The following is a 27131-nucleotide window of genomic DNA, read 5'->3' as shown; positions in this document are numbered from 1 at the left end:
ACGGAGATCTAAGGAAGTGATGCCAATACTATCACCGATTAGCTCCGCTCCCGCAACCCCACCCTCCCTTCCAAGTCCCAATACCCCTCCTGATATCCTTTCTATGTGCAAGGGAGATCCAGATGATCTATATAGTGGGATGGGATCTTGTGCCTTGTTCATTACCACCTTATCCTATTCATCACAGACATAATATACTGGAGGCTTAGACAAGTAGACAGGTAAACACTTGCTGCCCTTACTTCCATGAGGTTTCCAAGTACCTTAGCCAGGACAGTGGGGGCACTAGGTCTTCTGTTGATGGTTAGGTCGTGTCTTAGGGTTTGGATGACCAAGTAGTTCATTGTACAGCATCAGGATTGCTTCCAAATTACTTGGGTTTTCCTTTCTGAACAAGACATGTTTTGTGTCACATCAAGTTTCTCTAGATGTTTGTTTGCACACCTTGGTTGTTGTTCAGGTCTTGTTGATGTATTTAGAGCAAGGATGAAGAATGGATCCCTCTCCTCTATGTGCATTACATTTGGTTCAAGTAATCTAGAGAAACAAAACATGAGTCACACTCACTGTATTAATCTGCCCTTACAGTGGCCTATGCTTAGGTGAGTAAGGTGTATGAAGGTAAGGTTACCCAGAATGCAAGATTAAACTCTGTGTAAATTACAATTATAGCAAACAAACAGGTAATCTGCCCCAGACCCCCACTACATGAGTGCCAGCATCCTTCAGACAACCTCACAACCCTGGTTGTCCTTCTTGACTCCTACCAGTGATCCTTGTTTTTTAAATTGTGTACTATAAATATGGAGAGTAATGTACAATTGTTAATTACATTAATTTACCAAAATAAAACTTGGTTTGATATTGACCCATATGAACATGCTTTCCGCAATTACACTCCATCTTTGCTTAGATCCACACTCCATTCATGGATTCCGTATTTGCTTTCTTCTTCCTTCTGGATTCTCTAGTCTTTCCTTATCCATGTCCCTGGGCAGCCTTCTTTCTCTCAAAATGGAGTCCCGATTCCCAGCACCATTCAGCTCTCTCCCTGCACTTGTGATCCTCCCACGGGGATGCTGCTATATATTCCCCCAGACTTCTCACAACAGACTCACTGCTGAGAAGTTGCACAAATCTGGCCTGGATGCTGCTCTGCTTGAGGGGCGTTTTTCCTTCTACCAGTGCAAATTGCATATTATTGGTTCATTGATTCCCAGTGCTATCTTACTATTTCTTATCCATTCTTCCTCAAAGGTTAATTCCCCTGTTCCTGTTCTTGTTTGGTTTGCAGACTCCTCCACCGGTATTCCAAAGTTCCTTGACAGTCTGCATAACTTAGTCCTATTCTAGTATTCCAGAGGTCATTGCTCTTTCTGCAATCCTTCTCCAGCTGTTTATCTGCCTTTCCTAGATTCCTGTGTCTGTCTTGCTTCCCCAGTTCAGTAGACTGGCCTGTCTGCTGTTTCTTTATTCTTTCTCTCACTCCATTTGATGTTTTTGGAATCCAATCCTACTTTTCATGATCCCAGTTCTAAATCCTGTTTCTCTTGCTCTGTTCCCTTTGCCCACTCTTGTATGTGTTCAGTTCTTAGTTCTTGTTACCAGAGAGCTCTAAGGCTTGGTGCCTCATGCACAGAGGCTCTTCTTCCACAGGAGCTGCTGGGTGTCTGACAAGACTCTGTGAGAGTAACTGCTCCTTGACCTATTGTGATCTCTTCTCAGAGAGAGGCAGCTAATCTCCCATGGGGCATGCTATCTATCATTTCGAATAGCCTATTGATCTCCTGAGTTGTGAGTGCTTATTTCCTGCCCAGTGTCTATTATACTCTAAAGTGTTGTCTTTCTAGGGTTGTCTTTTTCAGGCATTCCCCAGTTCCTGTACAATTTTCAAATTTCAGTCAACACCAACCTGCTCTAGTCTTGAGATCTGTCCTGTCCCTCTCTTTTTGCTGCTTCTCTTCCATATTCTAAACCTCTCTTTTTGAATTCCTTTGTCTCTGCAGACACCATCTATCCCCGCTAAGTAATCTAGTTGATGTTTCACTGGGGTTCCTGGCACTATTCAAGCATAGTAAAAGTGCTGGATGCCTCAAGTGTAGACAGCACAGTGAACTGTGATTAGAGCTCACAAAAATGTTTGCTTGGAATACTCCAATAATTTGCAAACTAGGTAATAAAACCTGATCAGTCAACAATTCACTGTGGGAGTTTCCACAAACACAACAGCCTTTATTCATCAAAGTCCATTTCAGTTATTGGTTCACTTCCATAAAGCCTATGTTTCAACCCAGTGGCAGGGGCCCCAGGTTCATCACCAGCACAGGGAATAACCAATAAGCATTTGCAGGTAAATGGAAAAGGATCTCCTGTTTAGTCTTTAGCATGGAAAGGAAATCCTACCTTAACAAGTGGAACTGGCAAGATGAAATAATTTGCTCTGCACAAATAAATTATGCATGTGGCTATCATGAAAAGCCTATGAACCTGCACATATGTTTCTGTAAGTATGTGGTTTAACAATGATAATGATTTTCTACACATCATTTGCTATAGCATTTTTGCAAGGTTTAATACTTTAATAACCATCTGTTATTTTAAACCATCTCATTGAAATTCAGATTACCAACCTTAGATGGATGAAGGCATGAGTATGTTGCGTTAGGTTTTGAGAATTTGACCAGATGTTCACACACCGATCACAGCAGCAAGCACATAACTCTTTAAGATATCATTCGTCTGCACCTTGAATTGTAATGGCCAAGAAAAGTATATGGCAAATCAACTGTTTTCTTCCTTTTGTAAATTGTTCACCCTTGAATTGTAATGGCCAAGAAAAGTATATGGCAAATCAACTGTTTTCTTCCTTTTGTAAATTGTTCACCCTTGAATTGTAATGGCCAAGAAAAGTATATTGCAAATCAACTGTTTTCTTCCTCTTGTAAGTTGTTCACCCTCTTGGTGAAACTCATGTCAGGCTTAAGAGAAACAAAGATTGTTTCTGTGAAGCACAACACAAACTACATTGTCCTATCTATGTTTTCAGGCCTTCCTTTAAGTAAGATTAGAACTGTCAATGGCCAGTACTACTAAAATTCTAATTCTGTAAGAGTGTATATCCTGTCATTGACTGGAGCATCACTTATAACTTCACTATGCAATTCTTACAATTTTTTCTCAACGCTCTGTCTCTATAATGCTGATCTTTGTTTTATTGCTTCTTTGAGACCCATTCTGGGACTAGATGTTTCCTCTCATGAGTGTTTGCTTTTTGTCCTTGTCCTTAGATTTTGATAATGCCAAGTCAAATGTGTATGGTTCAAATGTACACAATGTTTTTTCTAACAGTAAGGAATCTACCTCTTTTTTTGCCTTTGTGATTTTAATGAAATTCCTAGTGGGTAGTCTATGCTAGAATTCTTATAGGACATCATAGGACGTTCTTCCAGATTTGTTGTTATAAAATCACTTAGCAAACAGTTTTTTAGCCTAGTACCCTACACTCTATATGGTTAGGAGTTTCACTTTCTCATATGAAACCCATAAGAGAATTTGCCTTTGTTCTTGGTATTACATATTTTAAAAGTGGAAAACTAAGCAAGCCCTACATGACAACAAACGTAACAGTGTAAGATGTCTTAAGAATGTCTTTGCTTTCTTCCTTCAGTACATCTCATGGAAGGAGTGCACCCTTGGTGGACAAAACTGCCAAAAATACAAAGAAGGGGTTGACAGCATCCACCCACCAAGGTAAGATGGTAATATTGCGAACCCCTTTGATAGCTGCTGTGAACAGCCCCAGATAACTTGACACCCAGGAGGAAAGAAAGGGTAAGATACCGGGTGGTAGCTTGTGAGTGAATTTATGGGGAGTTGTCAGTAGGGCGGTCAGTTTTTGTGGCATGTGAGGCTATTAAGTGAGAGAAAGTACAAACAGTGCAACCAAGGAGCCATCTAGTAATGAGAAGAAACAGTCTCACATCAATAACAATCACCACCAACAAGCATTCTAGAATGTTGCCCTGATTGTTTTGATTGAAGACATTGCCGCTTTGTGACATCACTCACCAGTCGGCCACCAAAACATCCTTTGTAATACACAAACTGCTCATATGGCCCAATCACTCCAGAATCACACATATTAGTTGAGCTGCTCAGAGATAAATTGGGACCTCTTTTCCTCACTATTCGCTTTTATCATCCTCCAAGGAAACATATTTCTTATGCATTAATTTCCTTATGTGTTTTAACAAAGTTTATTCAATGTAATCTGATGCTTCTAAATACTAGCTCTGAGCTTTCAAAATCTAAAAAGTAAATGAACACTCAAAAAACTAAGGTAAAGGATGGGTCTTTGGTGATTCCCAATAATGAATTCAGAAGCAATCTTTGACTCCAAATAACTTTATCCCCCATAGTTTGATTCCCTGCTTTTTGAAGGGCAAATCTGGGAATGCAGGAGAAAACAAAAAAGAAAATTCAAAATTTAAGTTGAATCAGTTAATTTTCAGAGATACTCACAGCAGATACAGAGACTGCAGTCCCATGAAAGACCCTGGTACAATCTTAGACAGTTTGTTGTTGTCAAAAATCCTGAAACAGAAAACAGTGAAAGTAACGGTTAAGGAGGCCTGCTTGAGATAGATTTGCATATATTTTCTGATGGTTTATTTTTCAATTCTTATTTACAAACGTTTTGCTTTCTTTCTTAAGTTTCTTAAAATTACACAATGGAGTTTATCAGAGTTATCAGAGACTTCAAAGTTTGTTGATTTTTTATATCAAATAGACACAACAGCCCTTTTCTCATATTCACATCTTAAGGTTTTTTGAATGTAAATCCTTTAGAAGAGCCCCAGAACCCTTTTTTAAGGTTTAAAAAATCGGGCTTTAAGGCTAACTCCAAGGAATGTACACAACCTGAGACGATTTACAGACAGTTCAAATAATTTCTGACTGCTACTGTCCAGTTTAGGATCTGGTATGGCCATTTCCTTTGCTTTCACCACCAAAGCATATGGCACACTTATTATCAAATGAATGGATGCTGATGTGAACAGGAATAAATACATCCAGCGCAAAAAAATTATTTGTTAAACCACCTGTAATCACCTTTGCTAAAACAACGTCTCAGGGCCAATTCTCAAAGGTAATTTCAGTGGTAAATGTAAGTTTACAATGTTAATGACATATTTTCCTATTTTCCTTGCCAGGAATCCCCAAAGGAATGCTCGACATATACATGAATATGCATTACAGTGCTTATTTTTCCCACCAGGAGTGCAGAGACAGTTGTACCAGTAAAATGCTCTCATGTGGCAGGAAGTAGGTGTCATATTGCAAGTTTTAATAGTTATTAAAGATCCAATTCAATGGTGAAGTATGATTTTGCTAAATATTGCAGAAATGTAACTTTTAGAAAGTTACCTTTGCCCTGCCTGAAGTCCTTGGAAGCTCGCTTTTCAGATTCAGCCAGCCAGTAAGTACTAAGCATTTGAGTAGGGCGTTAATGAGGTCTATCTTTTCGCCCAGGGGAAAAGAATAGGCTGTTTTGAATGATCGGAGATGACCCATCTGAACCTGACAGAATATGGAGATGAGGTTCTGAGAATCCTTTTTGACATTAAAGTGTCAAGTACCCCTTAAAGGTCACATCCTGCTTGACAGGCCTGCTAGGGATTTTCATGAGACACTGAGGGTTCAAAGAGGCCTCCCCTGTCATGGGCTAATGTTAGCTACCAGTTGGTAAGGGCCCTTCTTTAGTCTTCCCAGCCTGTCAGGCCCCAATCACAGTGGAACTCTGTTTTGACTTTACAGTGCCACAGTCTCTTTGACAGGTCTGCTAGGTTTACATATAACATTTGGGGTGCATTTTAAAGGGCAAAGGCATGGTGCCAAAATGATTCTTGTGTATCCCATATCTCATAAACTCAGATGTGTTCTACTAGACATCTCTCTTAGGTTGTTCTGGGTACAGGGACTCTCTCAAGCTGGAGTGTGGTATTGGATGTGGAAGGACACTAGAATTACCACAGTGCACTTCAAGCGCATATCCCCAGCTCTCACAGTCCAGGGTTAGTGTAGCTGAATACCGTAGCCATCTTGAAAATACCCAAAGTAGGTAGGGTTAGCTCCAGAACCCTTAACCCCATTTGATAGAGTGTCCCAGGGGTCGTTCCCAACCACTAGCTTGTGCCAGGCATGAATGTGGCACCTCAGGCACCCGATTCAGAACACTACTGGACCTGTGGAAGATCAGAAGAGGACTGAAACTGCTGTCTGAGACCTGAGAAGAGTCCAGAAGACCGTACCTGCTCTCCATTTAGTACCCAGGACAATTAAAAGGACTCCAAAGAGCATAAGGCTGCCCTCCTTCTAAAGATGCAAAGAAACAACAAGCTACAAGAATTATTTTCCTGCAACTGCCCAGCTGACCAATGGCAACTGGTCCTCAACTGGACCCTCCTGTTGGCGTCTGCTTGCCGCCTTGTGAGTCTCTAAGTGCCTACCCTGAGATCCAGAGCTGGGGGACTTTAGAAGTGTACTCCTTTCATGAATTGTGACTTAACAAGAAACCTCTACTCCCTTTTTAATAAGGGGCTTTGGACCATGGAAGTCCTAGGCCAATCTGAATTAAAAGATCAGAATTTAACAGAGTTTATACTTGGGGGTGGTGCATCAACCACTTCAGCCAATAAATCTGTGGTGCTTCAAGCATTGGGGCATGCCTTAAGCCTACAGAAGTTTTTCCCATGATCACCCATGACCAGCCCATTTTTATGCAGTGTGGCCCTATAGAGCAAACCCCTCCCCAGTCTTTAGAGGCCTCAACAACCATTCCAGCAGCTTTAGTTCATGATTCATCAAATGCCACCAAGGTCTTGGCCTCCTGCATGAGCCCCTTTGTCAACCTTTCACGTTCCCCACATCATACACAAACCAAACATTTGACAATTCCCAGTAGCTTCCTTGCAGGATCAAGATACTCAGCAATGTGCACTTCAAATCTATATGTATCACTGTCCAATCCCTACCAGCCTCTCAAAGCTACAACGTCTACTCTAAACGGGCTATCAGACAAACTGGAAATCTAGCCACTTTCATCAATAGACTTTTTTAATTTAAGTACTTTTGTTTCCTGCATCCTGGTAGACTTCATGTAATTATTGACCACTTATAGACTTACTCTCTGACCTAGTGTTGTTTTTTTCCTCCCTGCTATCCTTTGCAAACTTAAATCAGTTCCCCTTGACTGTTCCAAAAGCCTTCTAGGGGACTACGAGGTTCCTAAATAGACAACATTGTACATTCTGGTCGACTACAATCAGCTCACACAGTGTCTGTACGATTAAATGATATAGCCCCCCTACAATTACTCTGCTAAAGAAGGGTCACCACACCCAAATTAACAGAAGCCTCACCGCAGCATCAAAGGTTTCAAAACCCCTAACAAGGAGAGAAAAGACAAAACTCTGAAAGGCTGCAAATAGCAGCAGCTCAAACGCTCTTTTGAACTCTTTTTCTCTCACAAGATCAACTACTAAAGCAGATACAATTTACTCCGCTCATCATAAACTTACTTGTGAGAAAGCAAAATCTGACACCCATACATCAATGCTCAGCTCATTTATTACATCAATCAGTTCAAATGGTACCAGCAGTCATTCAAGCTAATCCACCCCTGGATGTCTCAAACCCACCGCTCCAATAATTTAGAAGATTTGGAGCTAGCCCCTTCTCCCAGCAACGTTAGGCAGTATTTCCCTCTACCGAGACTCTCACAAGTACAGAACCCATTCCATCAAAGTCCTCTGTTCAAACAACAACTATGGACCAAGATCATGGAAGTTCAGCAAGCATATCTAAGGTAGCTTTGAACCAACGTTTACTTCTCAACACCAGAAACAATTGCATTGCTACAAGTAACAACAAGCAAGATAGAAGGTTTTCCACAGCTCTGTTTTACAGTTCAGTCAATTCAAACAGACACCAACACTCATCACTGCCTTTCACAAGCTCTTCAAGCATCCTGCCCCTCTTTAAAAGGACCACACCCCCCATCGATTGCCTGGAACCCAATTTTGCATCAAACTCAAAAGGGGCCAGTGCAAAAAAAAAAAAAAAAAAAGGACAGGACAGGACTTCCCGTTCCCTCTTGTTGACCCCAGAATACACGTCCGATGTCAACAAGGCATTCTAGACAGAAGGAAAATCCCTAAGCGAATCCCTTTAAGAGATGCGCCGCCTGAACACTAACGCTATTCAAGGCATGGAGGGGCACGTTTACTGACAGATTGCCCTGAGTTTACGGTCACAATTTTCTTCACAAAAGTGAATCGAATCAGTGTAACATGTTTACTGGAAATGCACTTTTCAAGTTGCCTGAAAGCAGCGCCTAGCACTGCAATGCATTATTTAGAGTCAAGAGAGCGTTCCATGGGTGGTACATGGGCGTTCCTATGTAAACACCCATGGTTTTTAAAGCAAAACCCTATCTACTAGAACACAAATAGACAACATCAAGGAATATCACCTTTTTTGTCTTGGCAGTATGAATGAGAAATTATTTTATTTTTCCCATCGCTTCCACCTTTGCATGTGTGCTGCGATGCGCAGCGCACACACAAAGAAGGAAAAGTTTAAAAGTGTCTGTTTAAGCATAGTATTTTGTACTGGAAGGGCACTCTTCATGTACAACACCTATGATAGACATCACGCACGCACGCATGCACATGCGTGTGCGTTGGTACTCGGCAGCCCGATTGTGCCCCAGTGCTGGGAAGAAAGCGGGACAGTGCCATATCTCTGTAGACGTGGGGTTTCCTGCTCTCGCCCCCTCATGCAATGAAGGGCAGCAACTTTTGGTTTTAAACGAGGCCTTATATCCTGACAAAGAATCCATACTGGTCCAGTTTGGCTGCTCTCAATTTATCCTGGGAACACAAGGATGCACGGGGACTCATCACCAATCCAACAGTTAATGGATATCCTGAGCCATTCACTATAACCAATATCATTGACCCATGTATTAACTAAATCTACATCCCAAAAATTTGTAAAGAACCAATTTGTAAACAAAGGATGCGGTAACCACCATGCCACCAACCGATGACTTAAAAATAAAATGTCTATCAATCTTAGGTAGAGTGATGCAGACATTGCAAAACTCAAATTGGAATTCACCAACTGGGGAGGACTGTAGCTGGCTGGCCTTCATCTTTAATCAACCCGCTAAGCCTATAGGATAGCAAAGATCCACTAGACAATTTAATGCATCCTTTGAGTTAGTGAAAGATAACGTTCAGCCCACAACTGGTAGGGAAGTTCGCTCTATACTCTCTTGGATCTTTCTAAACTTTTGGACAACACCACCTCCTGCACTTTTCTGGCACACAATGACATGCTCTGCACGCAAGACACTTGGTGCAGCGATCGCATATCACTTACAGGTTACCATATTTACCATATAAAAGCCATAAAACAAAAATGCAAGGGCAAAGCAAAAGATGGCTTAAGTATCTTGATCTCAAACACCTTGAACCGCTCAACTGAACAAATTGACACAGGAACAACCAATATACAGGTGCTACGGTTTCGGTGGTCTTGTACGACCAGTACCATCATCTGTCCTCTAATCAATATTTACCTACACCCAATGGCTAATCTGAAGTCACAATTAATAGAGAAATTGCTCTCCCTCCTCAATAGACACATTACAGGACAGAAAGTTCATGCACAGTACCTGCAGACGACTTCAACCTAAATCTAGTTGTTAACCTAATAGACAATCCATTTTACATATATTCAGATCACATATGGGGCTTTCCAGCAGTCATTCCACCACCACAATGTAAGGTCCAGGAGGGTCACAACTTACTGAAAGTTTTATTTTAGTATAACGTACAATTCCTGAATGGAAGTTTGCTGGGCAATAAGCCAATGAACTACACACACCTCACTACAACACAATGTAGTATTAAGTCCAACTTTTGTATCAACTGAGCATTTCCACCATTTTACCACCTTGGATGTAACTGCAAGGACTGAGAGTGACCACATTGATGAGAAGGTCTGTGCCATCTTTCTCCTCCAGCCCTAGACAACAACCTCATTTAGCATTAGAAGAATCCACCGAGTGCAACCAATCAGAGCACCTTTTTTGGACTAGTTCAACTGGAACACTCTTCAACAATTTGGTCAAGACAGAATAAAGTATCAGCTCAATCTAATCTTTATGCAACTTAACTCCTCCAAAAATGTCTTTTAGTGTAATGTGATCACAAATTATAAAATCATTATGAACCTTGCAAGCCCACAAAGATGAGCATCCATCTCTTCGATTCACAAATGGCGAATGCAAGAACTGTGAGTATGTGCCAAAAGTAGGACGCCATAAAATAAATTTAAAGAGGGCCTTATTGTAGTGTTGTGAGACTATGGGTGCTAGGACCCTTGTGGTTGCTGGGAGGTCATGAAGGTGTGGTGATTAACGGTTATGATGTGATCTGAGTGCAGTGTGTGATCCTATGCTGAGGAATAAAGACATCTGTTACAGAGCTCTATGTTTAGCACGGTCATTTACATGCTCCCGGGCTCTGTAGGACGCTACAACTGGTGATGAGTAGGGGATACGTGTCCCGAAGAACAGAGACTGCTCCCTGAGAGTTTGCAATGGCACAGCAAATTGCTTGTGTGTGCCACGTGTGCCCAAATCGATAAGAAGCAATTTGAAGTTTGCGTGTGTGGAGTCGTAGCCCCGATCCAGCCCATATACGGCCCTGAAAGAAGTGGAAGGCGCTGCAGAGGATCGTGTTCGAAAAGCCCACCAGAATTCATTATTACGGCTGAAAGGAGAAAGCCAGCAACAAGCCATAACACAGCCATCATCAATATAGAGTAAAACGCTAAAGGCAGTGACAACCAGGTTCAATGCGAAAAGCTAAACACAACAATAATCAAGTGCGAGAAAAAGAATTATTACTCACTGCCAAGAAAGAAAATTATGATCTATGATCTCAAATCGGGCATGATGACCCAAGTGCAAGCACACAGCCAGTGCTTGCAGAGGTTTCCGATCTAGCTGAACAGTGGCAGTCATCTGAACAGCATATGCTCTCAGTGGTGGTAGAAAAAACTGCAAAGTATGAAGCAGATGTGTTTCTGAAACCACCACCACCACCATTCAACACCACCAAAAAGCAAAATATTAGCACCAGATGGACCACATGGATTGAAATGTTCAAAGATTTCATAGAGGCCCTACAAGAAGTAGATGATAAGAAAATCTTTAAGTATTTAAAGAACCTTGCTGGTGACAGAGTAAAAGAAGAGCTGAAGAAAATCTCACAAACTGATGCAATATCATATCGCCAGATCAAAGAAGCATTGGGTTCCAAGTTCAATCCAATGACGAATGTCGACTATGAATGGTACATTTTCAATTAGCGAAACAACAAGCTAGTGAAACAATGGATGCTTTTGTTGAAAGACTTGATGTGCTTTTGAAACACTGCAAGTTTAGTGAATTTAATTATGAAGACATTCGCCTCAGAGTCTTTCAGACTCTTTCAGAAGATGGATGTTGAGAGGGTTGCTCAGTCTACAGAAAATATTAATGGCTGCAAGAGTAGATGAAAAAGCAAATTGTCACGCAGTTGATATGGAAGCTTGAACAGCAAAAAAAAATCAACATTGGTCTTGAAAAGCAAGCACAAGTACAAGGTGGATGCATGCCAGTCGATGTCTTCAAGAAAGAAAAAGTTGTGTTTCCGATGTGGGTTTTCATTTCCCCATGAAGTTAGATGTCCAGCCATAGCACAGACAATCAGAGGTTGCGGGAAAGAAAACCACTTCATAACGGTTTTCAAAGCAAAAGAGAAACCAAATATGTCAAAAGAGAAACCAAATATGTCACCGCGAAAAGTGAAAATGGATGCCAGAAGGTTCCAGAACCATTCTAGCCACAACCATAAGGCCAATAAGCAGCACCAGCTATGACAAGTAGAACCAGACAAAGTTGATCATCATTAAGCTCATACTACAAAGGCTCTTCGACATCATTATCACGCACCAGTGAAGAAGATAGATGTGCGCTGATGTTGTCGACAAACCTTCATTAAAATGTGTGTTTCTATATTTAGTCAGCTGCCACAAGCTGCAGAATGCCAAGGCCAACTCTTTAACAGCATTTCTGGAGCAATCATCTCAAAGAGCCATTCAAATTCTCTGCCATGTTCAGACTACCTAAATACAGCATTGAGCATCTTTAAATCCAGGGCCAAAAACCAAGTATAACTTTTAACTTTCATAAGAGACTCTGAAACCCATAGTTCCAAAAAATTATCGGATTACACCGCAGGGGGCTTCAATGAAAATACACTACCAAAGTATCTTCTAATTTCAATGTCAAAACCAATCAGATATCACTTTATCTGCTTACGTTTACATTTTCCACTAATGGAGTTTCAACAAGTTTGACCGGCCAACAAACACTACTCTATTCATTGCCTCTTATGTGGTTTTAAACCGGACTCATTAACACATATACTATGCATCTGCCTCTCTCTTGCAGCAGAAAGAAGCAAATGGCCCCAACTCCTCTTATTATGAGGACTGACATTGTCAATGAACTGTGAAATCACTCAAATGCCATTTCATTCATGAATATAGTTGTCCTCCATCTTGGTCTTTCAGATGAGTGCTCTGCATAGCAAACTGTTTTTTAACATTATTATAATGTTTCTCTTCTTTCAGGGATGTGAAACTCTGGTTTAGTCTTGAATGTGTGAACAAGTTTTTACTGTACCCCAGAATACTGTATGATTTTAATTCATTGGCAATAACGTTTTGATTGATTGGTTACCTTTTTAGAACAACTCAAGCAGTGCTCAGTAGGGAGGCAGCTGCTGTTCCCATCTGCTCCACTGGGGCTGTATTATCCTCAAGCAGGCAGGCAGCCTCTTGAAGGTCTTCATGTTTTTGTGCTGAAACCTTCAGCAAGGAATCGTGTACACAATGAAAGCTCTTGTCTGTGCGATGCTCAGCCTTTAGTCCCTGGATCAAAGCTTCTCTCTAGCCAGCAATGTTTCAGTGCAGCTAATGAACTATGCTAAACTTTGTTAAAGTTTTTAAAATAAAAAAATCAGATTCGAAGGCCATCTATCCTTCCATCTACTTTTGTTCTGTGAAACATTGCTTATTGTTTCGAAACAATCACTGAAATAATGATGTTAGATGCTATAAATCCTTGATGATTATTTAAAAATAATAACTACAAAATCAAGATATCAAGGCTATGCCAGAACAAAACATTAAACTATATTTTCGAGCAAGCTGAATTATCACATTGCCCTGAAAGAAATAGTTTAACTGACAATTGTGATTTGGCATTAAAAACGTATATCTGAAAATATGAACATGTACAATGCAAAAGGGGATACCCAAATTAACAATATATGATGATTAGAGCAAGCAGAGAACAAAGTTCAGAGGCTTTTACTTGAATTTGATTGAAAAATACAAGGAGTTCCACAGAGGTGGATCAACAACAGTGAAATAATTTCCACCTCTACGCGTTGGAGAGAAACATGGGTTAGGGATGGGGAAAGCAGAAAACTAGGTGTGTAAGGTTTGAGCTTTGAAATCTAGATACGTTATTCAATTTATGTACATGTGAAATAGGCCATACTCTCTCCACTTCAGAAGAAATTGTATCAAGTCTGAGACACAAAGCAATTTAACAAACCACAATAAATTACTCAAGGGGGGAGTTACAAGCTCCTTGTCTAGATAGACCATAGAGTAATACAAAAATATGACCTGCCAGCGAGCTGAATTTGGACCCATGAGCGGGACAGAAACAGGACTAGCTACAGTAGAGACCACCCATTATGGAGACCATCAGCACAAACTTTATTTTACCTCTCCACAAGAAACAGCCTTAAAGGGTGGTTCAGAATCACAGATACATTAATTCAAAAGGGAATTACTTGTGCAATACTCTGTGTGTCATCCTCATCACCACTACTTGTCAACACTGATGTGTGTGCATGAAGGCACTAGAATATGAGTAAAATTGTATTCCGACAGCCGTCACTAATGGGTAAGGGAGTCTTTATGCCATAGTAAAACAACATTCTATAATTAATGCTTCAGTTTCTTTTCCCAACCAATACACCCTTCCCAGGGGTTTTCAGATCTGCAGGACTTTGAAGCAAGGTCACTGAGCTGTCTTCCCTGAATCCCAAACTGTGGACAATCCACAACAAAGCACAGATGTATTATAGTGCTTTGTAATACAGTGTAAATGTCTGTGTGACACCCACATGCCACCGAAGCGAGTGTGCGAGCCTTACCCAAAGTATTACATTACCCATCAACTCTAATTACAGGTGCACTATAGTATCTTACAACAGGTGTGTTGTAGTACAATCCAGGCGATGCTATTATGTTTTTGTTTTTCTTGGAAGGTCTTTTTAGCTTCTCTATGTTTTCATAATAACAACAGCAATAACAACAACAATACCACTACTACTGATAAAATTAATAATAATATAAAAAAAAAAAAATAACAAGAATAACAACAACAAGAATAATAATAGCTTGTTTTAATTAGTGCTTCACATCGCACTTCTGCCCTTTCTATGCACTAGTGTGGGTATTACCTCATTTAATGCCACTAAAAATACCAACCTCAGATGGTTGCAAGGCTGAGTTGGCCCTGCCAGGATTCTCCAGGTCACTGGTGACCGCTTAATATACAGAGACATCTTACTCTCTGTTCTTTTCCTAAGTAGGAGCTCTTTCTGAAACTCCTTTAAATTATTCTTAATTCTGTATGCAAGTTTCACACCTTCTCCCATCCTTGAGTAGGTCTTGGCTACTTGCCTGAGATATCCCTGGAGAGTCAGGTGTTAAAGAAAGTATGTGGTGTGTACCAGTGTCCAACATCCTTGGAGGTCAGTGGTGAACTACAAAACCCATAACCGATGGCCGCCCCACAGCCTTGAGAAAACACCTCACTCTTTGCTGTATCTCTATAACATGGAGGGCAGTACTGAAAAAGGATCAAGGCAGTTCCTGCAAACCAAGAGGATGGGAATGCAGGGTGTGCGGTACAAGATGCAAAAGGAAAGCCAGATGGCACACAGCATAAAGTAATGCAAGCAAGAGTTGAAAAAGTAATAAATGGACAAAGTGTGTCCAGTAATACCTGCAGGTAATAAGAGTCATACCAAGACAAGCACTGGCAATGCCAATAGGTCTGGCTTTACATTAATGTGAAGCATTACAAAGAAATTGCATCAGAATGGGTATGCATTTGTGTGGAAGCAAAGAACTGTACAATATTATTGGTGAAGGTTAAAAAATCAGGTGACAGTGGCACTCTCAAACCAGACCTAAAAATCCATGTAGGCGAATGACTGCCCTCCTCCCATCTGTGCTGCTACCAGAGATAAACAACATGAATTATCTAGTCATCTAGGTTACTTTAATAGCTTTACAATGTCATGTGTGTGCCCCTTTAAGTTCAAGCTCAGACAGCTGAATACATAAAAAGATTGCAGCTGTGTGGAGGGCAAGCACTTCTTTGTGGCAGCACACAACTTCTGCCCAATGAAAACATACACTTCTGGCTCCCAACGTGTGGGGGAGTCAAATCACCAAAACGTCAAAACGCATCTCCTAGTGATTCTCACACACCTGTCTGGGAACAGGATTGGCATAATGGTAACAGTTCAGCCTTTAAAACACCATGTTTGATCTACTCCATGAAGATAATCTGCAAGCATCAGAACAGGAGGGAAAACCTTGCTGTCTGCTGCTTCAAGACATTCATGCTTGACAGCCACAGAACATTGGAGAACAGTGAGGTAACATTAGCCCCCGTGGTGCGTGGTGAGGGGGACCTCAGCACAGTACACTGTGCACAGGCGGCAGGCCCCTGACTGGGTCCAGGAGGGATGGAGAGGGCCCTCTCCATGTAATTTGCAGGGTAGGGCTCACATTTTGTTACATCACTACTAGAGAGGTGTCTCTTGTTCTTCTGAGACTTATCTTTCCAGATTCCTGCCACAAAATTTACCCCAGGACAGGTTGTACCACTCTCCTTATTGCCCCTATAGAACTTCCTTCTTGGGGTTGGAGGGCGCACAATGTCCTGAGCCTGAGAAAATTGTGGCTTGTCTTACTACATTCAAGTTGACCATTTGGTCCTGGGGACCTCTGGTGTACCTGGAAGCTGAGTTAAGCAAAACCTTTGCATAACAAGTCTTTACTGAAGATTTGTGGACTTTTTACAAGGTAGACCTAGTGTCACTATTTGCAGAAACACTTTGGATGTTTTGATTAACCTCTACAGGAGGAAAGGAGGCATTCTGCAAACTGTCCTAAAAAAGACACAACCTAAAGAGACTGCACTTCGCTCTTTCTGCTTCTTCGAGCTTTGTGACTGTAGGTTTGAGGGTACCATATGAGCACACAGCCAGAGCCCCCCACTTTGGAAATGGGGAACCAGGTTTGCGTCTCGGTGTCGGCTCAACATCCTGTGATTCTGGGCAAATCACTGAGGGCCTTTTTACGACCCCGGCGGTCTTTAGACTGCCAGGGTTGCGGTGGTGGTCAGACCGCCGCCAGTACGCCGGTCCGACCTCCACATTATGATCGTGGCAAATGTGCCACAGTCGGATCGCCGGCACCTCCACTTTTTTGCCGTCCGACGCCATGGCAGTGCTTGCGGTCTCAATCACCTCTCTCCACCAGCTTTTACATGGCGGTTGTACTGCCATGTAAAAGCTAGCGGAGACGGGGTACGGGGGCTCCATAGGGGCCCCTGCACTGCCCATGTATTTGGCATGGGCAGTGCAGGGGCCCCCATTGCCAGCCCCGTCACGCTTTTCATGGCCTGTCACTCCTTGCCCAAAGTTGCTTTCCGACACAAGTTATAGTTTCTTCAGATAAGTATGACTATAAGTATAACTATAACTGCAGAATTTCTAATGGTTTTGTATAGGTAAAACATCAACCTAACTATAACGTCCCTGTAACCTTTGGTTTTCTCAGTAACTTTCTATGTTTTGTTTTTACACACATGTTAATATTTCTGTCAGGTTGTGGCAGACAATCATGGCCTTGCTTTTCCTCCAAATCCACGGAGGATCCGAGTCCCTATATACACAGAATGAGTTTTCATTTAACATCTGGAAAACTACTGAACAGATTTACATCATATTCCAAAAAGGTCGCTTTCTGGACCAAGAGCTAGCTTTCTGCCAAATTTGGTGCAAATCCGTCCAGCGTTCCAGACCGTACTCGTGTCCAACATCCCGATGGAAATTAACGTGGGGAAAATGAGTTTTGGGACCCCCCCTCTTTTCTCAGCCCCCGCTTGAGGGATCACCCCGAAACTTTCCAGACGGCAGCTCAAGTGAGCGTCAAATTTGAAAAAAAAGTTTTGTGAAGATACATCAACCAGCGTCAAAAATATAGGCAAGTCGAAAAAGGCTTTTTCAATGGAAACTAGGTCCTTAATATAACTAACTACTGGTGAGTGTCAGTAGGTAAATATATATATAACCACTCTGCCACTCTCTAGTAAGATTCCCATAGATCGGAATTCCTCAGATTTTTGCTTGCTAATTATGTTGCCACCATTTGACAAATCTACATGAAACTTTGCGGACTGTTAGAAATGGGGTTTCAGGTTGACTAGGGTATGCACCTGAGCCAGACAGAACCCACCACTCTAATCAAGGCAAGTATGTTACACACCAAAGATACCATGTGCTCACCCCCTGGCAGCTTGGCACATAGCAGTCAGGCTTATCCCTAGAGGCAAGTGTAAAGCATTTGCTCAACATACTCATACCAGTAACACAATGAAGTACACATCAAAAGAAACTCCACACATGATCATATAAAAATACGTATCTGTAATGTATATATATATATATATATATATATATATATATATATATAATTAGACCAAAACATCACAGATCATAAATTATTATTGCAATGGAACACAGTATCCTAATAATGCAGGAATCAATGTGACATATATTAGGCAATGCCTTGAAGGCATAGTGGAAGGCTCATACTGTGAATCAACCTGACTTATACAGTCAGTGTAGTGTAAGCAAGGCAAAAGATAAACATGTATGCCGAAACAAGAATCCCAAACAATACAGGTTCCATGAGTATACCTAAGGGCTTAAACCCCAAAAACCAAGGAGTGGTTCAAAGCCCCCAGGGCCGGTCATCCACAGGGTGGTTGCAGGGGGCGCAGGTGCAAGGGACCTAGAGCATGACCTGCTCCTCACCCCACAGCATGCCTTCTGCTCAAAGGGGCTGGGGCCAACCCTCGGTAGAGAGTGAGCCACCATCGCAGGTTTTCACAAGACGGCTCCGAATTTACAAAGTGGCGCAAAAGTGTCACTGGTCAGTGGTATGACTCCCCCAGGCTCCTCCACAGAGGCAAGGAGTAGGGTGGAGTGTGAGCCGGCCTTGTGGGTCTTCACGAGGCCGCTACAGACTCACAAAGTGGTGCCACCCGCAAAAGTGTCGCAGGTCGGCATTACAACTCCTCCTGCTGCATGCAGTCTGCCGGGAGACAGTACCTTCAATTGAGTACTGGTGCCCACCAGAGGAACTGCTCTCCTGAGTGAAGTCGAGACATCGACGGCTGGGCCCCGGGTTCCGCTGATGACAGCAGAGTGATCCGCATTGCTGGGCAACCTGCCCTGTGAGGCTGTAGCTTCCTCTGATGTGTCTGTGCTTCTTTTGTCTCAGGAAGTGAGGCGCTGGGGAGAAGCAGGCGCACCTGACACATGCTGCACAGAGATCATGGAGTGCTCAACCTGCGCTGATCAGGCCCAAGAATGAAGTGCTTCAGTATGCATCAACACGATTGGGAAGACGTGATCAAGGGCGCGCTCGCCATGGGATAGAATAGGAGTTCAAAGCGCTCCCGATGCGCTTGGATGCTAGAAAGTGATAAATGAAGTGCTATCTATGTGCAGGGTGCAGAGGTAACGAAATGAAGCACTCTCCAGGCACAGATTGCAGAAGCCAGGAGCTCAATCAGCGCTCATCACACGCTGGGGTCCTGGGAAAGCACTTGGGAGCATTGAGGCAGCAGTGGGCAGGCAGACCAGCACAACAAAACCAGGGTTCCTAATGGTGATCTCTCTTGGCAGCACCACCATGCCTTGGCAGAACAAAGTCAGAGAACAGCTGAGCAACAACAGAAAAGCAATCCAGTGAGTCCTTTAGGCCACACAGCAAGTAGCAAGACAACAGCAGAAAAGCAGTCCAGATGAGTCTTTTGGGCAGCACATCAGTCCTTCTGACAGAGATTTGGTTCCAGTTCCAAAAGTGGTCTCCCCATCATGGGGTCAGAGCCCCTCTACTTATGCTCAAAAATGTCTTTGAAGAAAGGGGTGACTTCAAAGGAACCCTTTCAAGTAAGACACAACCCCCTTTCAGCCCAGCCCTGGCTCCAGGCATCAGTAGGGGGTAATCAGCTTATTGTTTGAGGGCAGGACACAGCCTTTTTACATGTAATGTGTGAACAACCCTCCCTCTCCCCATCCCAGGATGACTATCAGTATGAAGATGGATGTAGGTGCCTCTTCTGTCACACCCAGCCCCTCCTGAGTTATGGCTGTCTGGAAAGTATGCATCAAGTGTAGCTGTCACTCTGCCCTAGGTGAGGAATGGAGTCAGGCTGCAAAGCATTTAGAGTTATAAGCACAGAGCAATACCCACTTTCTAAAAGGGGCATTTCTAAGATAGTAATGTAAAATCCAACTACATCAGTAAGCAGGATTTTTCACTGCCATTCCAAACATACCAAACATGCCCACGCTACTCCTCACAGATCATAAATTACCACTTAGACATATATAGGGAATTCGAAATGCTAATTTATGAAAGGAGCAGCTCTCATAGTAGTGAAAAACAAAATAGGTTGTTTGTCACTACTAGGACATGTAAAACATATAAGCACATGCCCTACCTTTTACATACACAGCACCCTGCCCATGGGGCTATCTAGGACCTACCTTAGGGGTGACTTAGGTGTAGGAAGAAGGGACTTTAGGCATTGGCAATTAGTTTGAATTGTCAAGTCAATGCAGCAGTAAACTGTGCATGCAGGCACTGCAGTGGCAGCCTGAGACAAGTTTGAAAGGCTACTTCTGTGGGTGGCACAATCAGCGCTGAAGGCCCACCAGTAGCAGTTAATTTACAGGCAATGGATATATGGTATACCACTTTACAAGGTACTTCCAGTAAATTAAATATTCCAAACATGTGTAGGCCAATTATCCCAAGTTTTAGGGGAGAGAGCACATGTACTTTAGCACTGATTAGCAGTGGTAAAGTGCCCAGAGTCCTAAAGCCAACAAAAAGACAGTCAGAAAAATAGGAGGAGAAGGGCAAAATGTTTGAGGATAACTGTGCAGAAAGGGCCATTTTCCAAAACATACCTACTCCTTTTTCTACCTTGGCTGGTGATGCAACTTTTTGTGGTCATTAATTAAGGAGTTGAAAGACAAAAGGGGCGTCCCAAAACTTTTTTTTCCACCAATACACTTTCAAATCACTTTTTATTCTGCTAATAGCCACAAGATGGCTGAACGGATTTAGGTGTTATTTGCAGGGATATAGACTAAGGGATGCAAAAGGGTTCTTTTTGGTATTTCATATGCATTGGTTTAGTAGTTTTAGCTTATAAGGGACAAAAACTCAGTAATATATTGGGCTGCCGTGTACCGATGTACACGGCGATAGCAAAACACAATATTATTGGCTGATGACAGACCTTACACAATTAAAAGGTAGCCATATTGTTCTGACCACACTTACTGTTTATTCTGTCTTTCAAAGGGAAATCTAGGTTATTAGTGTTTTTACAATGTATAGAATCACAGGAGGCACATTTACAAAAGTCAGTAGACTCAGTGAAAAGTATTTTTAGTGTTTAATATGTTTTTTAAAAGTTTACGGAGTACCGTTGTACCTATGTAAATCAAAGGAGAATTGAATCTGACAAATGACACTCTACAACACACAACTCCACTCAATTCTGCACAATGCCACTCCAGTGTATGACACACCACTCCACTCTATAACATGCCACTTCACTCTACACCCATCCACTGTTAGAAACTGTATGACATGCCACTCTATGAGAGTCCACTCCACTCTACTGGACAACAGGCCACTTCACTCTATGCCACTCCACTCTACACTACTCTACTCCATTGTATGCCCCTTCACTCTACTGCAGTCTACCACACTTTACGATACATCACTCCACCACTTCACTCTGTGACATGCCACTTCATTCTACAACCCTCCATTGTAAGACACTGTATGACACAACCCTCCACTCTACAGCGCTCCACTCCACAATACACCACTCCAGTCTATGCCACTCCATTTTACACCACTTCACTCTGTCACTCCACTATGTGCCACTGTGCACGTCTTCACTCTATGCTTCAACACTCTATGCCACTACACTCTACACCACAACACTCTATGCCACAACACTGGACAACACACCACTTAACAAAACAATGCTGTACGACACTCCACTCTATGTCTCTCCCATTTATGCCACCCCTCTCTACAACCCTCTACTCCAATATATGCCCCTCCACTCTACATCACTCTATTCCACTCCACTGTACAACAGGCCACTCCACTCTATCATATACCACTCCACTTTACGACATGCCATTTCACTCTACAACACTCCATGCAACTCCACCACATGGCACTTAATTCTATGACATGCCACTCCATTGTACGCTACTCCACTGTAAAACACTGTACGACACACAACTCTATATCACGCCACTCCACTTTACTTTTCGACACACCACTCCACTCCGTTCTATGACACTAAAAGCCACTCTATGCCATTCTATTTCACTACATGGTTCACCTTTCCACTCTATGCCACTACAGTCTATACCACTCTACTCCATGCCACTCCACTCTACCCAGCTCACTATATATCATTCCCCTCTACATGACAACACTGTACATCATGATACTCTTAGTCACAACACTCTACACCATGACACTCAATGCCACGCCACTAAATGGGACTCAACTCTACTCCACTGTACAACATGCCATTCAACTGTGTGACATACCATACGACTCTACAAAACACCATTCCACTCTATGGCACTCCACTCTATGAATCTCCTCACCACTCCAGTCTATTACATGCCACTCCACTGTGTGACAAGCTACTCCACTGTACGTTATGATACTGCACTCTATGACATGCCAATCCACTGCATACCACTGCACTTTATGTCACTCCACTCTAAGACACTCCACAACATTACATTTTGTGACACCCCATTCCACTCTATGCTACTCCACCCCATGACATGCCACCTTACACATCACTCACCTCTGTGCCACTCCAGGCTACACCAGTCAAGTCCACACAACTCTACACCGCTCCACTGTATGCAATAACACCCTTCGCCACGAAACTCTACATCATGAGACTCCACAACACTGTACGCCACTACACTGAATGACACTACACTCTAGGGCACTCCACTCTACAACACTCCACTGTACGACACACTCTATGAAACTACACCCTAAGACAGTCTCCTCCACTGTATACTACAACACTCCACTCTTCGACACTTCACTCCACTGTACGATTTCAAACACAATTTAATAAAAAATTAATTGAAATTCAATTAAAAAAACAAAGGTTAAGAATTAGTTATAGTTTACATATAAAAAAATCTTAAACTACCATACATTAGAAATTCTTAAATTATAGTTATACCTTAAACTTGTAATTTATCCACTGGGCAAAACTTACTATAACTCACGACCTCCTTTCCATACACAGTGTTGTGAACTCACTAAGCAGACTCTACCGTGCACTGTTTATACCCTTTCATATTACGTCACGTCACGTATGCCTCGTTGTATCATAGCATTTGTAAGTTGTAGCAACACTCATGGCATCTGAAATGACATCTTTTATGGAAACCGTGAGCCAGTTAGACCGGCAAGTCATTGTAAATGTAGTCTACTAGCGCGTTCACAACACTGTGTACAGAAGTCTGCATATGCGTACAGAGGTCTGCATGCTTAAAGTACGTTTTGCCCCAGCTATATAAGATAATTTATCGTTAAAACTTTAGAATTTCTAATGTTTGTGTAGTTTAAGTTTTCTGTATAGGAATAATAAATCAAGTTTTTCTACCTATAACCAATCTGGAACCTTTGTTTTTGCATTGAATATATAAAGGGTCAATGGATTGTGTTATATGCATGGTGAATGTCAGTGGTCTATCAACTGATAATCCTTAATAACAAAATTCCAGAGACTATGAATAGAAACCTTGGATGAGCAGATACTGCCAAGGTCCTCTGACAAGTACCCAACCAAACTTCAGTAATTGGAAACAAATACTTGCCTGGAGTCAAGTTCAACCCTAATTATCAAATGTCTGAAAATTATGTTTTTATATTTTACAGAGCAGAAACTGAAGAACAAATAAACCCTATGATCTGAGAGTTTATGAGATAAACACTCACCAACCCAACCTAAACACAGCCTTCAGGTGGAAGGTTAGAGAGTGTACTGGCTATAACCACAAAAAAACATACATCCCTGCAATGCAGCTAACAGAATATTTCTAATAATTCATATATGAAAATTTTATTTGCTTCATTGAAATATGCAACACGTTTTTAGCGCTGTAATTTACTAATCAAATGTGCTTAGTGCTGCAGTACAACAAAGAATGATAGTGAAAATTATCTTCTAAAATGCTGATTACAGTTTACACTGTGACAAAAATATGCAAGTCACGTTTGCTGTATTTTTTGTTGCTCCCAGATTAAGGAATGTAGCTAATGCTTCAGGCTCATTAATTAACTATCCCTGTGCAGTGATGGTAAGGTGAAGATTCACAAACATGTGCAGTGCTTAATTTGAGCTGGTGGTTGCTGGTAGGGGCCATCTGCAGTGATTTTCGTGGACCGGCATTTATTTTTCCTCATTGGACATTTACAGAGAGCAAGAGAGGAAAACACACAAAGGGGTAGAATAGAGGAAGCAACATACAAAAAGAGTTGGTCAAAGCAAGAACCTGCAAGAGTGAGATAAAGGTGCAGGGAGTGTCTGGAAGTGGATTAAAGAGACATGAGGTGGATTTAAGAGTAGCAGCCTTGGCATTCGGCGCTCCAACGTTTAATTGCGCCAGCCACCGCCTCCTGAGCAGAGCTTTTGGCACCTGCGCTCATTTTATTACAAATTAAGCACCGAATATATGAATGTGGGTGTTTTCCTTTTTGTACTGGTGGCTAACCCTGAAATATGGCTTGCTGTCAGCTAGTTGTAGGTTTAAGTTGGTGGATCAGCCGCCATGCTAGCTAATTGCATGGGCATCAATTCACCAAAACGCCAGGGGTCGCGGAAGTGATATCACTTATCATTGGACTTTCACTCTGACTCACACACATTTGCTTATGCCTACACACACATTCACACACTTTCACATAAGCACACTTCCACCTGCCAGCATGCATACAACATACATTTCAAAACATGTTTCCTTAACTTAACTGCCAGATAGGGTCATATTCCAGTTAATTGTACTCCATTTTCTGTTACACAAATAGTGAATAACAGTCTTCACTATTTTGTGTAATACATGAATTTATAGAAAGCCAGGAAGGTGGAGCCCCAACCGACGTTCAATAGGACCAGCTGCCCTTGTGTTTCAGGCACTGATTCTGCAACCAGGGGTCGCAAGAGGCAAGCCAGGGATCGCACCAGCGACCCCTGGCGACCCCTAAATCACGTCCATGTCTAAGTGTACTTCACCACTGTAAAAGATCCAAATCAGGATTTTGCAAATAAGCATATGAAATTGACACCAGCCTTGTTGTTTTTGTGCTGCAAGTGCGCAGAAATGTTTGTGCATCAATCTCATTGTGTGCTGGACAGAGAGAGAAAGAAATACAAAATGGCTGACTGAAATGTATATTTTTTGTTTGTCTAATAAATGTTGAGCAATAAAATTTATCAGACTAGATTCCATTTAAAATAATGAAATTAAAATTGAAATTTGGCCCACTAAGTAACATTTGGAGAAAACGGAGTATTTCGAAGGACCCGCCTTTCTCATAAAAGGGAAACAATTACATTCAGAGCCACTGCTTGTAGGAGGCTGGCCTGGCTTGTAGTGGGTACCAAGGGGTACTTACACCTTGCACCAGGTCCAGGTATCCCTTATTAGTGTAGAAGAGGTGTCTAGCAGCTCAGGCTGATAGAAGGTAGCTATAGCAGAGCAGCTTAGGCTGAAGTACGAGACATGCAAAGCTCCCACTATACCACTGGTGTCATATGCACAATATCATAAGAAAACACAATACACAGATATACTAAAAATAAAGGTACTTTATTTTTATGACAATATGCCAAAAGTATCTCAGTGAGTACCCTCAGTATGAGGACTCCAAATATACACAAGATATATGTACACAATACCATAAATATGCAGTAACAGCAAAAGGAAGTAATGCAAGCAGTGTAAAATTACAATGTATTGCAATAGGAGCACATAGGTACAGGGGCAACACAAACCATTTACTCCAAAAGTGGAATGCGAATAACGTATGGACCCCAAACCTATGTGAGCTTGTAGAGGGTCGCTGGGATTGTAAGAAAACAGTGAGGGTTAGAAAAATAGCCCACCCCAAGACCCTGAAAAGTAGGTGTAAAGTGCACCTATATTCCCCAGAGAGCACAGAAGTCGTGATAGGGGAATTCTGCAAGAAAGAACAACACCAGCAATGCAACCAAAGTGGATTTCCGGACGAGAGTACCTGTGGAACAAGGGGACCGAGTCCAAGAGTCGCGACACAGTCGAGATTGGGCAGATGCCCAGGAAATGCCAGCTGAGGGTGCAAAGAAGCTGCCACTGGGTGGTAGAAGCGGTGGATTCTGCAAGAACGAAGAGGGCTAGAAACTTCCCCTTTGGAGGATGGATGTCCCACGTCGTGTAGAAGCTTGCAGAGGTGTTCCCGCACAGAAAGACCGCAAACAAGCCTTGCTAGCTGCAAGGGTCGCGGTTAAGGTTTTTGGATGCTGCTGTGGCCCAGGAGGGACCAGGATGTCGCTAATTGCGTGAGGAGACAGAGGGGGCGCCCAGCAAGACAGGGAGTCCTCACAGGAGCAGGCACTACGAAGAAGAGTGCACCAGAAGTCACAAAAGGAGATCCCACGACGCCGGAGGACAACTCAGGAGGTTGTGCACTGCAGGTTAGAGTGTCGGGGACCCAGGCTTGGCTGTGCACAAAGGAAATCCTGGAAGAGTGCACAGGAGCCGGAGCAGCTGCAAATCACGCGGTACCAAGCAATGCAGTCTAGCGTGGGGAGGCAAGGACTTACCTCCACCAAACTTGGACTGAAGAGTCACTGGACTGTGGGAGTCACTTGGACAGAGTTGTTGAGTTCCAGGGACCACGCTCATTGTGCTGAGAGGGGACCCAGAGGACCGGTGATGCAGTCTTTTGTTGCCTGCGGTTGCAGGGGGAAGATTCCGTCGACCCACGGGAGATTTCTTCGGAGCTTCTAGTGCAGAGAGGAGGCAGACTACCCCTACAGCATGCACCACCAGGAAAACAGTCAAGAAGGCGGCAGGATCAGCGATACAAGGTTGCAGTAGTCGTCTTTGCTACTTTGTTGCGGTTTTGCAGAAGTCCTGAGCAGTCAGCAGTCGATTCCTTGGCAGAAGGTGAAGAGAGAGATGCAGAGGAACTCTGATGAGCTCTTGCATTCGTTATCTAAAGAATTCCCCAAAGCAGAGACCCTAAATAGCCAGAAAAGGAGGTTTGGCTACTTAGGAAGGAGGATAGGCTAGCAACACAGGTAAGAGCCTATCAGGAGGAGTCTCTGACGTCACCTGCTGGCACTGGCCACTCAGAGCAGTCCAGTGTGCCAGCAGCACCTCTGTTTCCAAGATGGCAGGGGTCTGGAGCACACTGGAGGAACTCTGGGAACCTCCCCTGGGAGGTGCAGGTCGGGGGTGGTCACTCCCCTTTCCTTTGTCCAGTTTCGCGCC

The 27131-nt window shown here is 42.6% G+C and overlaps 1 protein-coding gene across 1 annotated transcript in view; it reads right to left on the bottom strand.

Moving 5' to 3' along the window:
* Positions 1–27131, bottom strand: part of LOC138261292 (relaxin receptor 1-like) — a 682359-nt gene that overhangs the window by 251511 nt on the left and 403717 nt on the right. The window contains exon 7 of the mRNA XM_069210109.1: positions 4522–4593. Coding sequence (XP_069066210.1) covers positions 4522–4593 — 72 coding nt within the window. The remainder of the gene's footprint in view (positions 1–4521; positions 4594–27131) is intronic.

The sequence above is a fragment of the Pleurodeles waltl genome, chromosome 2_1, assembly GCF_031143425.1.
Source record: "Pleurodeles waltl isolate 20211129_DDA chromosome 2_1, aPleWal1.hap1.20221129, whole genome shotgun sequence".
Classification (NCBI taxonomy): Eukaryota; Metazoa; Chordata; class Amphibia; order Caudata; family Salamandridae; genus Pleurodeles; species Pleurodeles waltl.
This window is presented reverse-complemented; position numbering and strand designations above follow the sequence as displayed.